This window comes from Cnephaeus nilssonii (assembly GCF_951640355.1).
Source record: "Cnephaeus nilssonii genome assembly, chromosome: 22".
In the NCBI taxonomy this organism is placed as follows: domain Eukaryota; kingdom Metazoa; phylum Chordata; class Mammalia; order Chiroptera; family Vespertilionidae; genus Cnephaeus; species Cnephaeus nilssonii.
In genome coordinates, this window is record NC_137093.1 from 4,634,163 (window position 1) to 4,651,136 (window position 16,974).

General features: G+C 47.0%; 1 protein-coding gene across 1 annotated transcript; it reads right to left on the reverse strand.

Annotated features, from left to right (window-relative positions):
- Nucleotides 1-4,051: 4,051 nt before the first annotated feature.
- Nucleotides 4,052-6,461, reverse strand: DYNLL1 (dynein light chain LC8-type 1). Its single transcript, XM_079763086.1, has 3 exons — nt 6,321-6,461; nt 5,954-6,091; nt 4,052-4,469 (listed from the first exon to the last, which is right to left on the reverse strand). The coding sequence occupies exons 2-3, from the start codon at nt 6,083-6,085 to the stop codon at nt 4,332-4,334; spliced, it is 270 nt and encodes an 89-aa protein (XP_079619212.1). The 5' UTR covers nt 6,086-6,091; nt 6,321-6,461; the 3' UTR covers nt 4,052-4,331.
- Nucleotides 6,462-16,974: the final 10,513 nt, after the last annotated feature.

A 16,974-nucleotide genomic window follows, 5' to 3' on the forward strand; every position in this document is an offset into this window, starting at 1 on the left:
GCACACCCCCTAACGGGGGATGTGCCCGCAACCAATGTACATGCCCTTGACCGGAATCGAACCTGGGACCTTTCAGTCCGCAGGCCGACGCTCTATCCACTGAGCCAAACCGGTTTCGGCAGAGGCCCTATTTTTTTTTTTAATATATTTTATTGATTTTTTACAGAGAGGAAGGGAGAGGGATAGAGTCAGAAACATCGATGAGAGAGAAACATCGATCAGCTGCCTCCTGCACACCTCCTACTGGGGATGTGCCCGAAACCAAGGTACATGCCCTTGACCGGAATCGAACCTGGGATCCTTGAGTCTGCAGGCCGACGCTCTATCCACTGAGTCAAACCAGTTAGGGCGAGGCCCTATTTTTTATGTGGATAAAGCTTAAGGTTTGTGTGGGTCCTTGCTAAGAAATTGCAGAAACCAACCTGCGAGTTGGCTGGCACTTTAATTGTAAGTAACTTAGATCTGGGCTATTTGAACAGGCTGCCTCTTGCCCTAGCACAGTAGGGGTCATTTATGTACCTTCACTCAAGATTTTGCCTGTCACTGAAAAGCTTTCAGATACAGCTATCTATATGCAACTATCTCAAAGACAAAGACAGCAACTAAGCACTTAATAAAATGATAAACCTTATACAAACTTTAGCTTACTCCTCCCCCACAACCCCCAAGCTGGAGCCTATGGGCCTTTGAAATTAACAAGGAGCAGGCACTAGAGGGAACTTCATAAAACATCAACCCAGTCCTATCTCCACAGCAATGTGGTTTCTTCACATCATAATAAAAAAATAAGGTAATGCCGTAACCGGTTTGGCTCAGTGGATAGAGCGTCAGCCTGCGGACTGAAGGGTCCCAGGTTCGATCCCGGTCAAGGGCATGTACCTTGGTTGTGGGCACATCCCCAGTAGGGGGTGTGCAGGAGGCAGCCGATAAATGTTTCTCTCATCGATGTTTATAACTCTCTATCCCTCTCCCTTCCTCTCTGTAAAAAAAAAAATCAATAAAATATATTAATTTTAAAAAAAGGTAAGCCTGGCCAGCAATGGTTGAGCATTGACCTATGAACCAGGAGGTCATGGTTCGATTCCTATGCAGGGCACATGCCCAGGTTGCTGCCTCAATCCCCAGTGCATGTAGGAGGCAGCCAATCAATGATTCTCTCATCACTGATATTTCTTCACTTTCCCTCCCTCTCCCTTCCTCTCTGAAATCAATAAAAATATTTTTTATTTTTTTTATTATTTTTTATTTCTTTATTGATTAAGGTATCACATATTTGTCCTCATCCCCCCATTCCCATCCCACACCCCTCCCCACACATGCCCCCACCCCCTGTTGTCCCCAACCGCTGGGTAGGCGCATATGCTTGCACACAAGTCCTTTGGTTGATCTCTCCCCTTTACCCCCACCCTTCCCTACCCTCCCTCTGAGGCCCGACAGTCTGATCCGTGCCTCCTTGTTTCTGGGTCTGTTCTTGTTCATCAATCTATGTTGTTCATTATTTCCACTAGATGAGTGATAAAAATATATTTTAAAAATAATAAGTTTAAAACTGCCAGTCTTGGCAAATAGATAAGGGCCTAATCAAGTCAGAACCCCTAATGTCCAGCAGCTTGTATTTATATGAACAGACTGAAAATGTTCTCAGTCCTAACACAGCTCAAGTTCACTAGGAATCCTAAAACTCCCAAGTTCTGGTAAAGAAAAACAATCTTGCCCTAGCTGGTTTGGCTCAATGGATAGAGCGTCGACCTGAGGACTGAAGGGTCCCAGGTTCAATTCCGGTTAAGAGCACATGCCCGGGTTTCGGGCTCAGTCCCCAGTAGGGGGCGCGCAGGAAGCAGCCGATCCATGATTCTCATTGATTTTTTTTTCTCTCCCTCTCCCTTCCTCTCTGAAATCAATAAAAATATATATATGAAAAAAGGAAAACAATCTTCCCCAAGATGTTACCGACCTAATACTGCTTTTAAGATGGAATCATCACCTGTCAATTAAAATCTATCACCCCACTCTCATAGCAATAGCCTAGCTGCTCAGAAATTCTAATTGTATCTCACAGACCCAAGATCTAAAACAAAAAGCCTTACCTCATGTGAACACTGAGCATAGGATAACTAGAAAGCCCAGACCTTCCTTGCAACTTCCCAAGGTGGATGCATATTGTTTCAGCCTCTGGAGTATTTCCTTTCTACCTACAAGACAAGTCTGCCATATTTGCTTTTCTTAAAACATTCAAGTCTTGCCCTGGCTGGTTTGGCTCAGTGGCTGGAGCATCAGCCTGTGAACTGAAGGGTCCCAGGTTCGATTCCGGTCAGGGGCACGTGCCCAGGTTGCGGGCTCGATCCCCAGTGTGGGGCGTGCAGGAGGCAGCCGATCAATGGTTCTCTCTCATCGTTGATGTTTCTCTCTCCCTCTCCCTTCCTCTCTGAAATCATTAAAAATATATATTTTTAAAAAGATTCAAGTCTTTTAGTCCTGGCTGGGCAGCTTAGTTAGAGCGATGTCCCGATACACCAAGGTTGCAGGTTCGATCCCCACTCAGGGCACATACGACAATCAACCAATGAATAATTGGAACAACAAATCGATGTCTCTCTCAAATCAATAAATTTTAAAAAGGAGTAAAAACAAAAAACTGAAGTCTTTATAAGTTATTTAATTAACCTAATAAAACAATTTGAGCCCTAACCGGTTTGGCTCAGTGGATAGAACGTCAGCCTGTGGACTGAAGGGTCCCAGGTTCGATTCCGGTCAGGTGCATGTACCTTGGTTGTGGGCACATCCCCAGCAGGGGTGTGCAGGAGGCAGCTGATCGATGTTTCTCTCTCATTGATGTTTCTAACTCTATCCCTCTCCCTTCCTCTCTGTAAAAAATCAATAAAATATTTATTTTTAAAAAAATTTGATAGGGGGAGAGAAAAAAAAAAAGACTGAAGTCTTCCTAAAATTGATAGCAGGAAACCTTTAATGAAGGCTATACTTACCCACTTGTAACTGGGTCTTTTAATGGAAACTTCAATTTACATTTGTTAATTGGGTTTCTGACCACAGCTAGTTCAAGCACAGCACAGCAGGCTTACACATTTAAATTCCTGCAGACTTTATAATCACATGGAAGGCTGCTGCTCAAAAACTTTCCCTTTTAAAACCACCTTTAATCTTTTTTCCCCACCTTTAATCTTTACAGTATCCTTTTGGGGCCTGACAGGGGAGGGGGAATAGCCCAGAGACTGTTTCTCATTAGCCCGTTACCAGCTTATTTTCACATTTTACCGCCATAGAAAGCTTATTTATATAAAGGAGTGCTACTGCATTATCCCCACCAGTAGCAACACCTTTTTGTTTTGTTTTTCAGAGAGGAAGGGAAAGGCATAGAGATAGAAACATCGATGAGGAGAATCACTGATGAGGATGATGAAGAGAATCACTGATCATCGGCTGCCTTCTACAGGCCCCCCACTGGGGATTGAGCCCACAACCCGGGCATGTGCCCTGAGGGGGAATCGAACCGTCACCTCCTGGTTCATGGGTCAATGCTCAACCACTGAGCCATGCCAGCCGGGCTCTAGAGCAGCATCTTTTAACAAAATGAGCACCTAAACACAATATTTACCAGGTTAGGAATAAGACTTAACCCAAAAGTTTCTGACATGCACTTGCGAGTATTCTGTCACGCATAACAGTTCAGATGCATGAGAAACTGAATAGGCTAGCCCTGGCTGGTATCGCTCAGTGGATAGAGCGGTATCGCTCAGTGGATAGAGCGTCTGGCTTCGCTTCTGGTCAGGGGCACATGCCAAGGTTGCGGGCTCAATCCCTAGTGTGGGGTGTGCAGGAGGCAGCCAATCAATGATCTCTCATCATTGATGTTTCTCTTCCTCTCCCTTCCTGAGATCAGTAAGAACATATTAAAAATAAAACATAAACTGAATAGGCTGGTCTACTATATTCCACAGAAACTTACTTCAAGGACTCACCCCCAATAACCTAGATGGCTATGGGCCCCCTTCAACCCTAGATTAGTTGAACAAATTATAACACACAGTTCTCCGACAAGTTTTATTTTGGGAAAGGAATGGATTTTGAGGAGAAAAAACATGGGGCAGAGAGGTATGGAATAGAAAATAAATACAAATGTAAGCTTCTTTGCTAATTGTTTTATAACAACAAATGAGTACAGTGAATACCCTGTACAAAACAACACAATAAAGGTTCAAGATCAAGGTGTTCCTTTAGGCAAGGCTGAAGATTTTCAGTCTCTGGTATTTGGAATTTAGGCTGCAATCCTTATTTTTGGACGGATCACTGAGTGTGTGGGACAGTCCATGCTTTTAACCAGATTTGAACAGAAGAATGGCCACTTGGCCCAGGTAGAAGTAGATGAAGTGTTTGGTTTCATGTGTCACGTAACTACCGAAGTTCCTCCCCACGATGCAGTGCCAGGTGGGGTTGTACTTCTTGTCAAACTCCTGGGGGAGGGGGTGGTGGAGAAAAAGAATACTAGAATTTTAGTGCTAAATCAGAGGTCAGAGCCTGCTGGGGCAGAGAGGAGGAACGTTAGCATCTGCAAATTCTTAGAATGAAAGAATTGTTTCCCAGCTCCAAGTCGCCTACATAGTGCATTAATGCAAACATACTTGCAGTCTGCGCTAAGCTGGAAAAGGAGGCTGGGATGTAAAAGGCAGAAGGGCAGCCTCAAAGACTGAGCACTTTGTTATGGCAATTCCACCTTCATAACTTCCATAATACCCACTGATAGCAGGTAACATCAACAGTTCTAGCTTATCTTGTTCTTATGTGTAAACAGAATTAAACACTCCTTCTGTATGTCATGCACCCAAATGTAAGAAAATGGTAAATGTTTAGCTCAAAATACCCCATTATAACTCATTTCCTTAACTGCACTCCAGTATCCTTGATATGGGGACAAAGTCTCAGTTCGCACCACTGTGGATCAAAAATTTAATTTAAACAGACATTTGGCATGCCACTACTCCTATAAAAAGAATGCTGGAAACAGAATCTGACAACCACCTGGTCAAATTTTATCCTTAACTGTAATTTCAACAGCCCTCCTCATCACGTCTATCTTGATGCTGACACACCACCTGATCCACAAGGATAGCAAGTTGCAGCAACACTTTCCCCCCACTTTCCCTACCCCAAGAGGTTTGGGAACTAACTAGAATGCCCCTGTTCATTTCTTCACTAGGTGACTGTCAACAGGCGCCAAAATGAACCCTTATCTATAAAATTATTACAAGTCTGTGGTTTGGCTACGCTTATCTTGTGTGCAGCACGAACATCTTTTAGATTGAGGAGAATAACATTCTTACTGCGTTTGTCAAAAAATGGCATTTATTTCTATTCCACCTGAAGTCTTATCTTCTTATCCTCGACTGGAACCCTGTCACAGCTTAGGTGGCCCGTCTCCTTCCCTTCCAGAAAGCACAGCTGGAGAAGTTAGCAGTTCTGCCAGCTTTCTACAGACTGTCCTTTACCAAGCCCCCACCCCAGCCCCCCAACCACCACCACCACCCACTTTCATCTGCCGACCAAACTCCCCACTGGAAGGCTGGCAAGATCTCCCTCCCGGCTGCTGGATACGCCCACGCAGCTCCCCCCTCCCGAACACCCAGATGGATCTTCCGCGCAGAAATCGTGCAGAAGGGGGGCACCGCTGCTCCCTGATCTTAGAAACCGTTGCTAGGTGGCGCTTTCCCCCGCGGAGCTGGATAATAAAAAAAACTTGGGGCGCCGAGGTTCTGGTCTTCCCAAGAGGAGCACCAAATTCACTTGCGTTCTTTCTGGAAAACTCTACCCCCAAGCTGCCCTGCGTGCCCTCGTGGATCTCTGCCAGGCGCTCTGGGGATGCATGACCCGGACAAGAAGTTGTGACTCCCGCCAGCTGTGCGCCATCGGCCCGCGCCCCCGCCCCGCGCCCCCTCCTCACCTTCTTAATATGGGCCGCAATGTCCTTTTCTATGTTGTACTTCTCCAGTGCCTGAGTAGCACATTCCACGGAGTCCTGTTGCATCTCCTCCGACATATCGGCATTTTTGATCACCGCCTTTCGGTCGCACATGGTTACCTGAGGAAGGAGGCCCCAGCAAGGGGTGAGGAGATGGGGGACGGGGGGTGAGGACTGCGCCTGCGATGCGCCAGCTCCCCCGCCCGCCCCGCGCGTCCCACGCCATCCCGGAGGACGCCCCCCACCCCGCTTCTCAGGGAGGGCGGGCCGCGCCGACCCAACAACGGGAGAACTCCAGCGGGGTACAAAACCGGGTAGCGCAGCCCCCCCGAGCCCCTGAGTCTCTCACGGTGGAGCAGCGGCTGGCCGACTGCAACAGTCTCCTGGGGGAGGGGCTGGCGAGGCTCAGACCCAGCTAGAGAAGCGTCGCTACAGAATCCGTGGCGCATCTGAGCCCCACACCAGCCGCCGCCGCCTAGAGCCTAGGCTCCGCCCTGCTCCCGGAGACCCCGCCCCCAAAACATTCCTACTGGCTTGCCGCAGCCCCTAGGGCTCTCCCATTGGCCCATGGGCTCAATCGTTCCCTCAGGATCTTTCTCCAGCATTTTGTTGCAGACCACAATGCACTGCTCGTGGCGTCTGTTGCCCCGGCAATGGGCTGGGCTGCACGCGTTGAGGCCCACACACCCCGAAGGTGGAGCTGGGGCGCGCAATGGAGAACCACCCAGCGGCTAGACCGGTGCGAAGGGAGTTTCTGTCTAAGCCAAGGGAAGTGATTCCAAACTTACGGAGGTTGTCCCAAGATTTGCTCTTGAATAGATAGTTGGGTGCACCCGAGGTTAGCACTTACGGATTCTGACTGAGGTGGCCAGGGCCGGCTGCCTAGGCAAATGGTCAATGCAGTCGCAGAAGAGGGAATCCCTGGACTTGGTTTAATGCTCTACTGTCTCATTCTCGAAATTATCTTTTTAAACAAGAGATCCCACACTTTCTTTTTGCACTGGGTCCCGCAAATTATGTAGCCTGTCCTTTTAAATACCGGGGAGAGGTTCCTCAGGAATGGGAGAGGGGTTCCTTATGATTTAAGGGGTTATCCCAAGAGTTGGGTCTCCCTGCTGTGCAATGCAGACCTCCTTTAAGGGGATTAAGGGCCCTTTGGGTGGATTTGGGTGTGTGTGCCCAGGGTGGGGCTTCTTGCTCCAAAGAGGCTGTCTTTCCTGTGTTTCTTGGTTGAGGACTTATATCTAGGGCAGAGGTGCCCTAGTGATTAGAAAGGAGTCCCTCAGAGGTTATTTCCTCTGGCTTAGGGAGGCTAACCTGACCATTAAGTGGTTGAAAAAAGCAAGGTCTTGAGAGGGTAGGGAACAAGGTCAGTTCTGGATTTAAATCCCAGCAGTCATTTACTGGCTGTTTGAATCTCATTTTTCTTATCTGTAAAGGGGGATAAATATAAAAGGAATACACTTTATAGGCATGTTGCAAGTATTAAATGAACTAATAATGCCTTTTAAGTTCTCAGCACAACGTGTGGCATATAGTAGGTGCCCAGCGAATCTTATCAATAACACAGTTTATGGAACTATCCCAAGAGTCAAGGCAAAGGTTTTGAACCAACCCTTAAATGCCTGTAATGGATTTTTGAACTTCCACAAAGAAGTCATCGGGTTAATTATGTAGCCAGAAGCTTTCTGTTTACATGTCTGCATTTTTTTCTTGACCATCTACTCTCATGAACCCAGAGCCCCTTACAGTTTGACCAGTCAGAGGCACACAACTCCAAAAAGGAAGAAGTGGGAATAATGAGAACCTGAGGTACAACATATGCATATCAATTAAATTAAGAAATTAAGAGGCTTTTCCCAGTTCCAGGTTTCCAACACTCAGACTATCTAAGTTTGAGGAGTGAAAATAGTTATATATGGTGCCATTCCTGAAGAAGGTGGGAGTGAGGTTGGGCTGGTGCTTCTACCTGACTTGGGTGAGGCTGGATCAGTGCTTCTACCTGCCTTGGGTGTATGATTCAGAGCTGTGGAATCTGATGACACCAGAACCTGAATCTCTCATGGGGGCCTTTACATATATATATATTAGTGACCTGGTGCATGGATTCATGCACATTGGAAGGAAGTTAATTAGAAGGTGGCCGGCAGGGTGCGAAGGGCCAGACACGCCCTGGAGCCAACCTCCCTTGGTCCCTCCCCAGCCGGCAGGCCGAACCTGGGGTGGCGCCGCAGCTTGAAGGGCGTCTGCGGAGTGAGCGGGGTCCCTCTGGCAGGTGGGGTCCCTCCACCTGGCCTGTGGGAATTTGGCCAAAACCAGCTCTCTGACATCCCCCGAGGGGTCCCGAAGTGCAAGGAATTGGGCTCCCTCCTCTCTGGTTCTGGGGTGCGTCACCAGAGAACCACCACTGCCAGGTCACCGCAGCTCGGCAGCTCCTGCGTTGAGCATCTGCTCAATGGTGGTCAGTGCACGTCATACCTACCGGACGGGGTCGGCCTGTCAGCCGGCCGCTTAGCCTTTTATATATAGAGATGAAAAGTATATATATCCCTCTGCTCTACAGCTTGGCCAGCTTCTTGTTTGAACAGAAGTTGCCAAGAGTAGAGTGGATGAGGTAATAAGAATAGCAGCTGTTTCTTGAGTGATTGCTTACCACCAAGCACTTGGCATTCACTCAGTTATTCCTCACAACTGTGCCTGGGACCCCTTTCCTCCGATCTCCCTCCTGGCATAGCTGTCTGCTTATTTAGTTTCAGCTCAAATGCCACCTTCCCTGAACTCCCACCTCTACTTGCTCTCTACCACTACCCTTCAGTTACTCTACATCATTTTCAATTCCTCTATTGTACTGGCTTCATTTATTCCTTCAAAGGAATTATCTTATGTATTTATTTGCTTGGTTGTTGTCTGTCTGCCCCTGCCTGTCTTGTTCACTACTGCATCTTCAGCATCTAATTCCGTGTCTTCCACATAGTACGCATTGAATTAAAAATACCAGGTCTTTGCCTGGCTGGTGGCTCAGTGGCTGAGCATCAACCTATGAACCAGGAGGTCACAGTTTGATTCCCAGTCAGGGCACATGCCCGTGTTGCGGGCTCGATCCCTGTGGGGCGTGCAGGAGGCAGCCAATCAATGATTCCCTCTCATCATTGATGTTTCTCTTTCTCTTTCCCTTCCTCTCTGAAATCAATAAAAAAGAATATATATTTTTTTAAATATATTTTTATTGATTTCAGAGAGGAAGAGATAGAAACATCAATGATGAGAGGGAATCATTGATTGGCTGCCTCCTTCACGCTCCCTACTGGGGACCAAGCCCACAACCCGGGCATGTGCCCTCGGCGGGAATCGAACCCGGGACCCTAGAGTCCACAGGCTGACGCTCTATGCCCAGAGCCAAACCAGCTAGGGCAATAAAAAATATATTTAAAAAACCCACCATGCCCTGGCTGGTTTGTCTCAATGGACAGAGCGTAGGCCTTCGGACTGAAGGGTCCCGGGTTTGATTCCAGTCAGGGGCACATGCCTGGGTTGTGGGCTCGGTTCCCAGTAGGGGGCCTGCAGGAGGCAGCAGATCATTGATTCTCTCTCATCATTGATGTTTCTATCTCTCTTTCCTTCTCCCTTCCTCTCTGAAATCAATAAAATATATTAAAAAAAAACAAAAAACAAAAAACACCAGGTCTTCTTGAATCACTATGCTGTTCACCTGAAACTAATGTTAGATTACACATCAACTATACTTTAAAAATAAACAAGTTCTAAGTTATTAAGATTTTAAAATAATAATAAAGTTGAGTTGTTTGCATAGAAAAAAAATACCAGGTCTTAAATGCCCATTTTATATATTAGGATATTGACTTTCACTAGGTTGTGCTGTTAATAAGTTCCAGATCTGGATGAACCTAATATCTATTCTCTAAACTTCAGTACAGTACTGCCTTATTAATACATTTAGCTGAGTAGATGGTGTGCCTTTTTCTGTATAAGTACCGCGCGCTAACCGATTGCGCCACTGGAGCTCCTGTGTTCCTTTTTCTGATTCATGACTTCAAGAAAAGGAGTTTGAAATGGGATAATGTTAAGATTTTCTAACAGGTAAGATTTTGGGGCTGGGTGAAAAAGGTGAAGGGATTAAGCAAAAACAAAAACCCACAAACAGAAACCCAGCTCATAGACACAGACAACATTATGGTGATTACCAGAGGGAAAGGGAGCAGGGGAAGATAGAAGACGTATAGGGGGATAAATGGTGATGGAAGGAGACTTGACTCGGGGTGGTATACACAATACAATATTACAGATGATGTATTATATAGTTGTATACCTGAAACCTATGTAATTTTATTAACCAATGTCACCCCAATAAATTCAATAAAAAAGAAAAAAAGATTTTCTTTGCTCATAGGTTTTTCTCCATTTGTAGCACCTGCCTTCCCTAGTATGCCTGGGTTTGAACCAGCTCTTGACCCTAAATATTTTCTTTAAATGTGAAAGAAGGGCACTACCAGAAACCCATGCCTTTCAGGCCTGTGTTTCCTCCCCAAGACCATCTGGGGACATTGCTTTTAGGAGCCAAAAATCTTTCAGCCTTGCCCGCTGGCATGGCTCAGTGGTTGAGCATCATCAACCTATGAACCAGGAGGTAACTGGTTTGATTCCCAGTCAGGGACATGCCTGGGTTGTGGGCTCGATCCCCAGTGTGGAGCATGCAGGAGACAGCCAATCAATGATTCTCTTTCATCATTGATGTTTCTATCTATCTCTCCTTCTCCTTTCTTCTCTGAAATCAATAAAAATATATTTGAAAAATTTTCAGCCTTTTTCATTCCTTTATCCCTTATCTCTACAAAATAATTTCTCATTTCCTATCTATTTATCCAACAGGGAAGCAAGCAATACATATTCCCTAATTACCAGAAAAAGATACTATGCAGCATTTGGATTCTTGAAATATGTACCTTACCTAGAATCAGTTACAGTGTATCCTCAAGGAATTTCTAGCCAACAGTAACCTAATCCTTCCAATATCATAGTTTTGGAAAATATTGCCCTATAGGGGGGCTCTTAAAGGGGGTCCACAGATTGATTTAAAAGGTTTCACAAGCCCACAACCCTATGCACAAAGTGTGTGTTGTACCTACAGGCATTTCTCCAGGGAGAGGATCTATCACTTCCACCAGATGGATTAAGGGATTCAGAACCGAAGGAGGATAAAGAATAATTGCTCTATCCCTCGCTGGTTTGGCTCAGTGGATAGAGCTTTGGCCTGTGAACTGAAGGGTCCCAGGTTCGATTCCTGTCAAGGGCACGTGCCGAGCTCGATCCCCAGATGGGGGCGTGCAGGAGGCAGCCGATCAATGATTCTCCCTCTCATCAATGATGTTTCTATCTCTCTCTCCCTCTCCCTTTCTCTCTGAATTCAATAAAATATATATATATATATATAATAATAAAAGAAAAAAGAATAATTGCTCTAGAATAAATCAAACTCCTGGATGAATGTAAGATTCCCTCACTGGGTACCACTGAATTGGGCCATCTGAGGTTCCATAGCATCACATATGTGGACAACTCACTCTATTCCATTCCCAGCTGCTAAATTTGCTAGAAAACACTTCTGAGCCTGAAAGCATGCATATTCTATTCTTATCACAGGAAATAAAAATTAGAGGGAGGCAAAATTTCTGAGAGCACAGACTTCAGAATCAGACAGATGTGGGAAAAGCTTAAGTTGTGTGACCTCCTAGAAGTTAATTAACCTCTCAGAATGGCAGGTTCCTAATTTTTAAATGGAGATAATACCTTCATGATAGGCTGGGGGAAGGATTATATTAAATAATACATCTAAAAAACCTAGCCAAAAAAAAAAGATAACTCTTGCTATTTTGCATGCCAGGCTTTTAGGACATATTATCTCAGTGATGTCTCACAACTCTAGGAGCTGTGTTTCAAGAACTGAACAAGTGACCTTTGTACTTTAGCAATCAGATTTTCCCGGGGTCTTGAGAAAGTCCTTTGGGATTGTTCGTAAGCAGGCTGAGGGAGGGATTCCTTGCCGGCTTGGAGCTGCCCTCTCCCACAAACAGGCTGGAAAGGACCACGGACTGCTCCACTCTACCCTGCCACTCGCCTAGGATTGCACTGTGCCCAGCCCTGACCAGCAATCACTTTTCAAGGTTTTCTGAGACCTCAAGCCCTTTCTTGGACCGTGAGTTCTGTCACCAACATAGCAGCTCCACCTCCCTTACCTGGAAGGAAGTCTGAGAGGTGACCTTGCGGCCCTAGAGTTGACTCAGAGACCCTTGCCAGGAAGGAGAGGCTCCATGGAGCTCCTGGATCTGAATTCAGAAGCTTCCTCCCGGTGGAGAACTGGCACTAGCCTGGGGCTGGCAGGAGAACTGAGCTTTGGAACTAAGCACTGCACTGCAGGACAGGGCGAGTGAGGTCAGACAGGCAGGGACAACCCAAGGAAGAAAGTCTCCCTTCTGGCCAATAGCCAAGCCTCACCTCAGAGGTTAGATACCTTTGAAGGCCCAGTACTCAGCCTCCTGTCCATAGGGGCAGTAGGTAAATTCAGGCACATCCAGAGACGCCTAGTAGGCCCCCATCAGCTCCCAGTCAGTGGGCAGACGAACGTAGAACAGGGACTAAAAGTACAGACTTTGAGGCCAGGCAGACCTGGGTCTACAGATCTTGACACTACCCTACTAAGGTGTATAACTTTAGATAAATGAGTCCATCTTTCTAAGCCTCAGTTTCCTCATTTGTACAATGGGTATTGCAATAGTCCTTGTTTCTCAGGGACAATTTGGAATTGAGATGGTGCATGTAAAGTATGTAGTGCAGAGCTTGGCACATGGCAAAAGTCAATGATCTATACTAATAAAAGGGTGATATGCAAATTGGTCACGATGCCCTCACAGTAACAACCGAACAGCAGGCTGCGTGGGGCGATCAGGCTGGTGGGGGAGGGCAGTGAGGGGCAATTAGGCCAGCAGGGGGGGGCAGTTGGGGGTGACCAGGCTGGCAGGGGGGGCACTAAGGGGCGACCAGGACAACGGGGGGGGGGGCAGTTAGGGGCGACCAGGCTGGCAGGCAGAGGCAGTTAGGGGTGATCAGGCTGGCAGGCAGAGGCTGTTAGGGGTGATCAGGCTGGCAGGCAGGTGAGCAGTTAGGAGCCAGCGGTCCCAGATTGTGAGAGGGATCCCGGATTGGAGAGGGTGCAGGCTGGGCTGAGGGGACCCCTCCCCCTGTGCATGAATTTTGTGCACCAGGCCTCTAGAGCTAGAATGTTACCCTAAACCAGGATTTTTCAACCTTGGCACTAACATTTTTTTTTCTTTTCTTTTTTTTTTCTTTTTGTTTGTTTGTTTACTTTTCTTCTTTTGGCACTAACATTTTGAACCAGAAAGTTTTAGTTGGGGGGCCATCCTATCCATTGAAGGATGTTTACCAGAATCCCTGGGCTCTACCCACCAGATGCCAATTGCACCTCATGCCCAGTTGTCAACTAAAAATATCTATAGACAATACCAAATGTCCCCTAGAAGGTGAAATCACCCGCAGATGAGAACCACTGCCCTAGATAATCTGGACTGAGTCCGAAAGTCCAAGTTCCCAAACTCACAGCCCCATGTAAAGACCACAAGGCAGGCAAGCCTACTTACAAAGGAAAGGATGGGGCGGTCCAACAATTACAGAACAAGCTCCCTTCAGCATGGACCAAGAGGTGGGATCTGAGTATGCTCTGGGAGCCAAAGAGCCGCCTCTGACTCACTAGGTGACCTCTGTATCACTCTTTAATTATAGAAAAAGTGGTCTGAGTTAAATCTCAATTATTCTAGGGCCTCAGACAAATGGGCAGGTATTTGGTATGTGATTTCTGGCATCTCCATTTTTTTTTTTTTTTTTTTTTTTTTTACAGAGAGGAAGGGAGAGGGATAGTTAGAAACATCGATGACAGAGAAACATCAATCAGCTGCCTTCTGCACAACCCCTACTGTGGATGTGCCCGCAACCAAGGTACATGACCTTGACTGGAATCAAATCCGGGACCCTTCACTCCTCAGGCTGAGGCTCTATCCACTGGGCCAAACCAGTTAGGGCTGGCATCTCCATTCTTATTCATTGACGGGGAGAAAACCTGATTCTCTGGACCTTAAGATTTTATTCAAACCTTCATTTCCAATTGCGGGGAGATTTTTGAGAGAGAACTACTCGGGGTGCTGGGGATTGTGAAATTGTGATTTATAATAATAAATGCATATTTGGTGTTCGTCCCACTTCCTGGCTCACTACTCTCCAAACCCTTCGAATTTCCTGAGTGATATGAGCAATGGGACCTATATACCAACAAATCTTAGGGATGCATAAGAGAACAAAACAGGCGAAGTCCCTTCTTCATGGAACGTATATTCTATCAGGAGAATAAAGATAAGCACAAATTTTGTTATAATATTTAGTCTCTTGTCCTCAGTTCCTGAAATCTCTTCAAAGTCATAAGGTGAAGTGGGTGTCTTGCTGTTTATAACAAGCCACTTTCCACCACAACTGGGTTTGTGATAGTAAGGTGACTTTGGGGAAGCACCTAAGGATGGGGGCTGGACTCCAGGAAGGGGAGAGGGGCTGGAGGTTGAGTTCAATCGCCAATTGCCAAGGATTTAATCAACTGTGCCTGCGTAATGAAGCCTCTATAAAAACACACAAGGACGGGGTTCAGAGAGCTTCTTGGTTAGTGAATACACAGATGGGCTGGGAAAGTGGCATACCTGGTGTACATCTCCACTCAGCTAACAACCTGGGCTTGTGACTGGCACCTGAAGGATGCCAGTCTTACAGGACTGAACCCTTAACCTGAGGAATCTGATGCTATCTCTGGGTGCCAGAATTGAGCTGAAAGTGTCTGGAGACTTGCTTGTTGGTGTGAGAGAAATGCTGTCCCTCTCCACACATAGTCATTGGTGACCAGAACCCTAGTAGGGATGCATAAGAGAACAAAAACAGGCGAAGTCCCTTCTTCGTGGAACTTACATTCTATGAGGAGAAGATAAGCCAAAATGTCAAACCCTGATAAGCACAACGGATAAAAATAAAGTAGGTAAGAGACCAGAGTGACAGGCAACAGGTATTGTTTCAAATAAAGGTTTTGGGCAGACCTCTCTGAGAAGCTGCCATTTGAGCCAAGAGTTGATGTCCTGGCTACTGGGTAGAGGACAGAGTGTAGGGAAGCCAGTGGGAGCAGAGAGGTCAGGTAGAGGCTATTGCAACAGTCCAGGCAAAAGGTGATGGAGGCTTGGACCAGGCAGAGGTAGGATGAGAGGTGGTTGTATTCTGGATATATTCTGAAGTGAAGCTGATATATTTGCTGATTAATCTATATATATAATAGAGAAATATGCTAATTAACCGGACGCCGAAACGGGTCAACCAGACAGGAGGAGGTTGTGCATGCAGCGTTGTGGGTGGGGCGGCAGGGGCCTCCACACGCCTGCACTGGGGAGGGTCTGGTCAGCAGCTGCTGAGGATGCTTCAAGTGCTGGAGAGGGAGGCAGGGCCGGACCTGCAGTGGCCACGGCTGCTGCAGGGCCCAGGGAGCCAGGCAGGGCCAAACTGGCGACTCCAGGGTGGGCAGCACAGCCGGACCCATGCCCAGGCAGGTCTGGCTGCACAGCTTGACAGCAGACAGCAGGGCCTGCTTGGCCGTCACCGTGGCAACCCGGGAGCAGGCAAGCACAGCCCATAGGTAGCACCCAGCAGGGCCTGCTTGCCTATCGCTGTGGTGTGGAGCAGGCAGGCCCTGCAGAGAGCAGAGAACCATGGGGAGCGGGCCTAAGCTGTCAGTAGGACATCCCCTGAGGGCTCCCGTATTGGAGAGGGTGCAGGTTGGGCTGAGGGACACCCCCCCCCCGTGCACGAATTTTGTGCACCGGGACTCTAGTTTAATATAATGTATGAGGGAAAGAGAAGAATCAAACATGATTCCAAGAATTGGAGTCTGAACAATGACAAGAATAGACTGGGTTGGAGAAGGTTGGCCAGAACAGAAACAAAAAGTCGTTTGGGCCATGTTAAGTTGAGATGCCTATTAAGCATCCCAAGTAGAGGTGGCAAATAGGCAGTTGGATGTATGAGTTCTGGGAAGAGGTCCAAGCAAGAGCTATAATCTGGGGAGTCATCAGCTTATAGATGACATTTAAAGCCAGGAAGCTGGATGAGATCAGCACCAAGGGAGGAGTACCTACAGATAAAAGAGGTAATGCTTATTCAGCTAGCAACATTGTCTGAGCTCTTACCTTGGGCCAGGTCCTGAGCTAGGTGCTAGGTACAGAGATGTACATCCCTCAGCATGTACCCAAGAGACACTCAGTTACTCATTTAATTTTTCCTGCCTAAGTGCTTTGGCCAGTTAGAGGATAAACATTGAGCGTTCCTGTCCTGCCTCTTACTCACTCATTTATTTTTTCAACAGATCCTGAACATTTACTGGGTACAAGACCCCATCTAGGCACAAAGGACATGAAAGAAAGTAAGTCAGATAGGGCTCCTGTCCTAATGGAGTTTACATTTTGTATGGGGAGGAGGTGGGCACTGAACAGGATGCACACAATAATGTGATTACAGTTGGGACAAATACAATGACAGAGAAGGTAGGCTGGTATGAGGGCTATTAATCGGGCTCTGCCCTAGCCTGGAGACAGGGAAGGTTTTCCTGGGAAGTTACATTTGAGCAGCAATCTAATGCAGCAGAAACGTAGGCTAACGAGAAGTGTAAGGAGCTTCTCAGATGAAAGGAATACCATGTGCAAAGACCTGAAGGCTGGCAGGAGTTTGACAGCTGAAGGAAGGCCAACTGGGCTACAGGGGTGGGCAGCAGCCAGACCTTAGGGCCTGTGAACCTTAGACACCTGGATTCTGTCCTGAGGCCACCACTGGCCCTGAAAGACTATAGGTCACTGAGGAGAATGGGCCAGGGGGGCCAGTGTGGGGGTGGGGATAACATA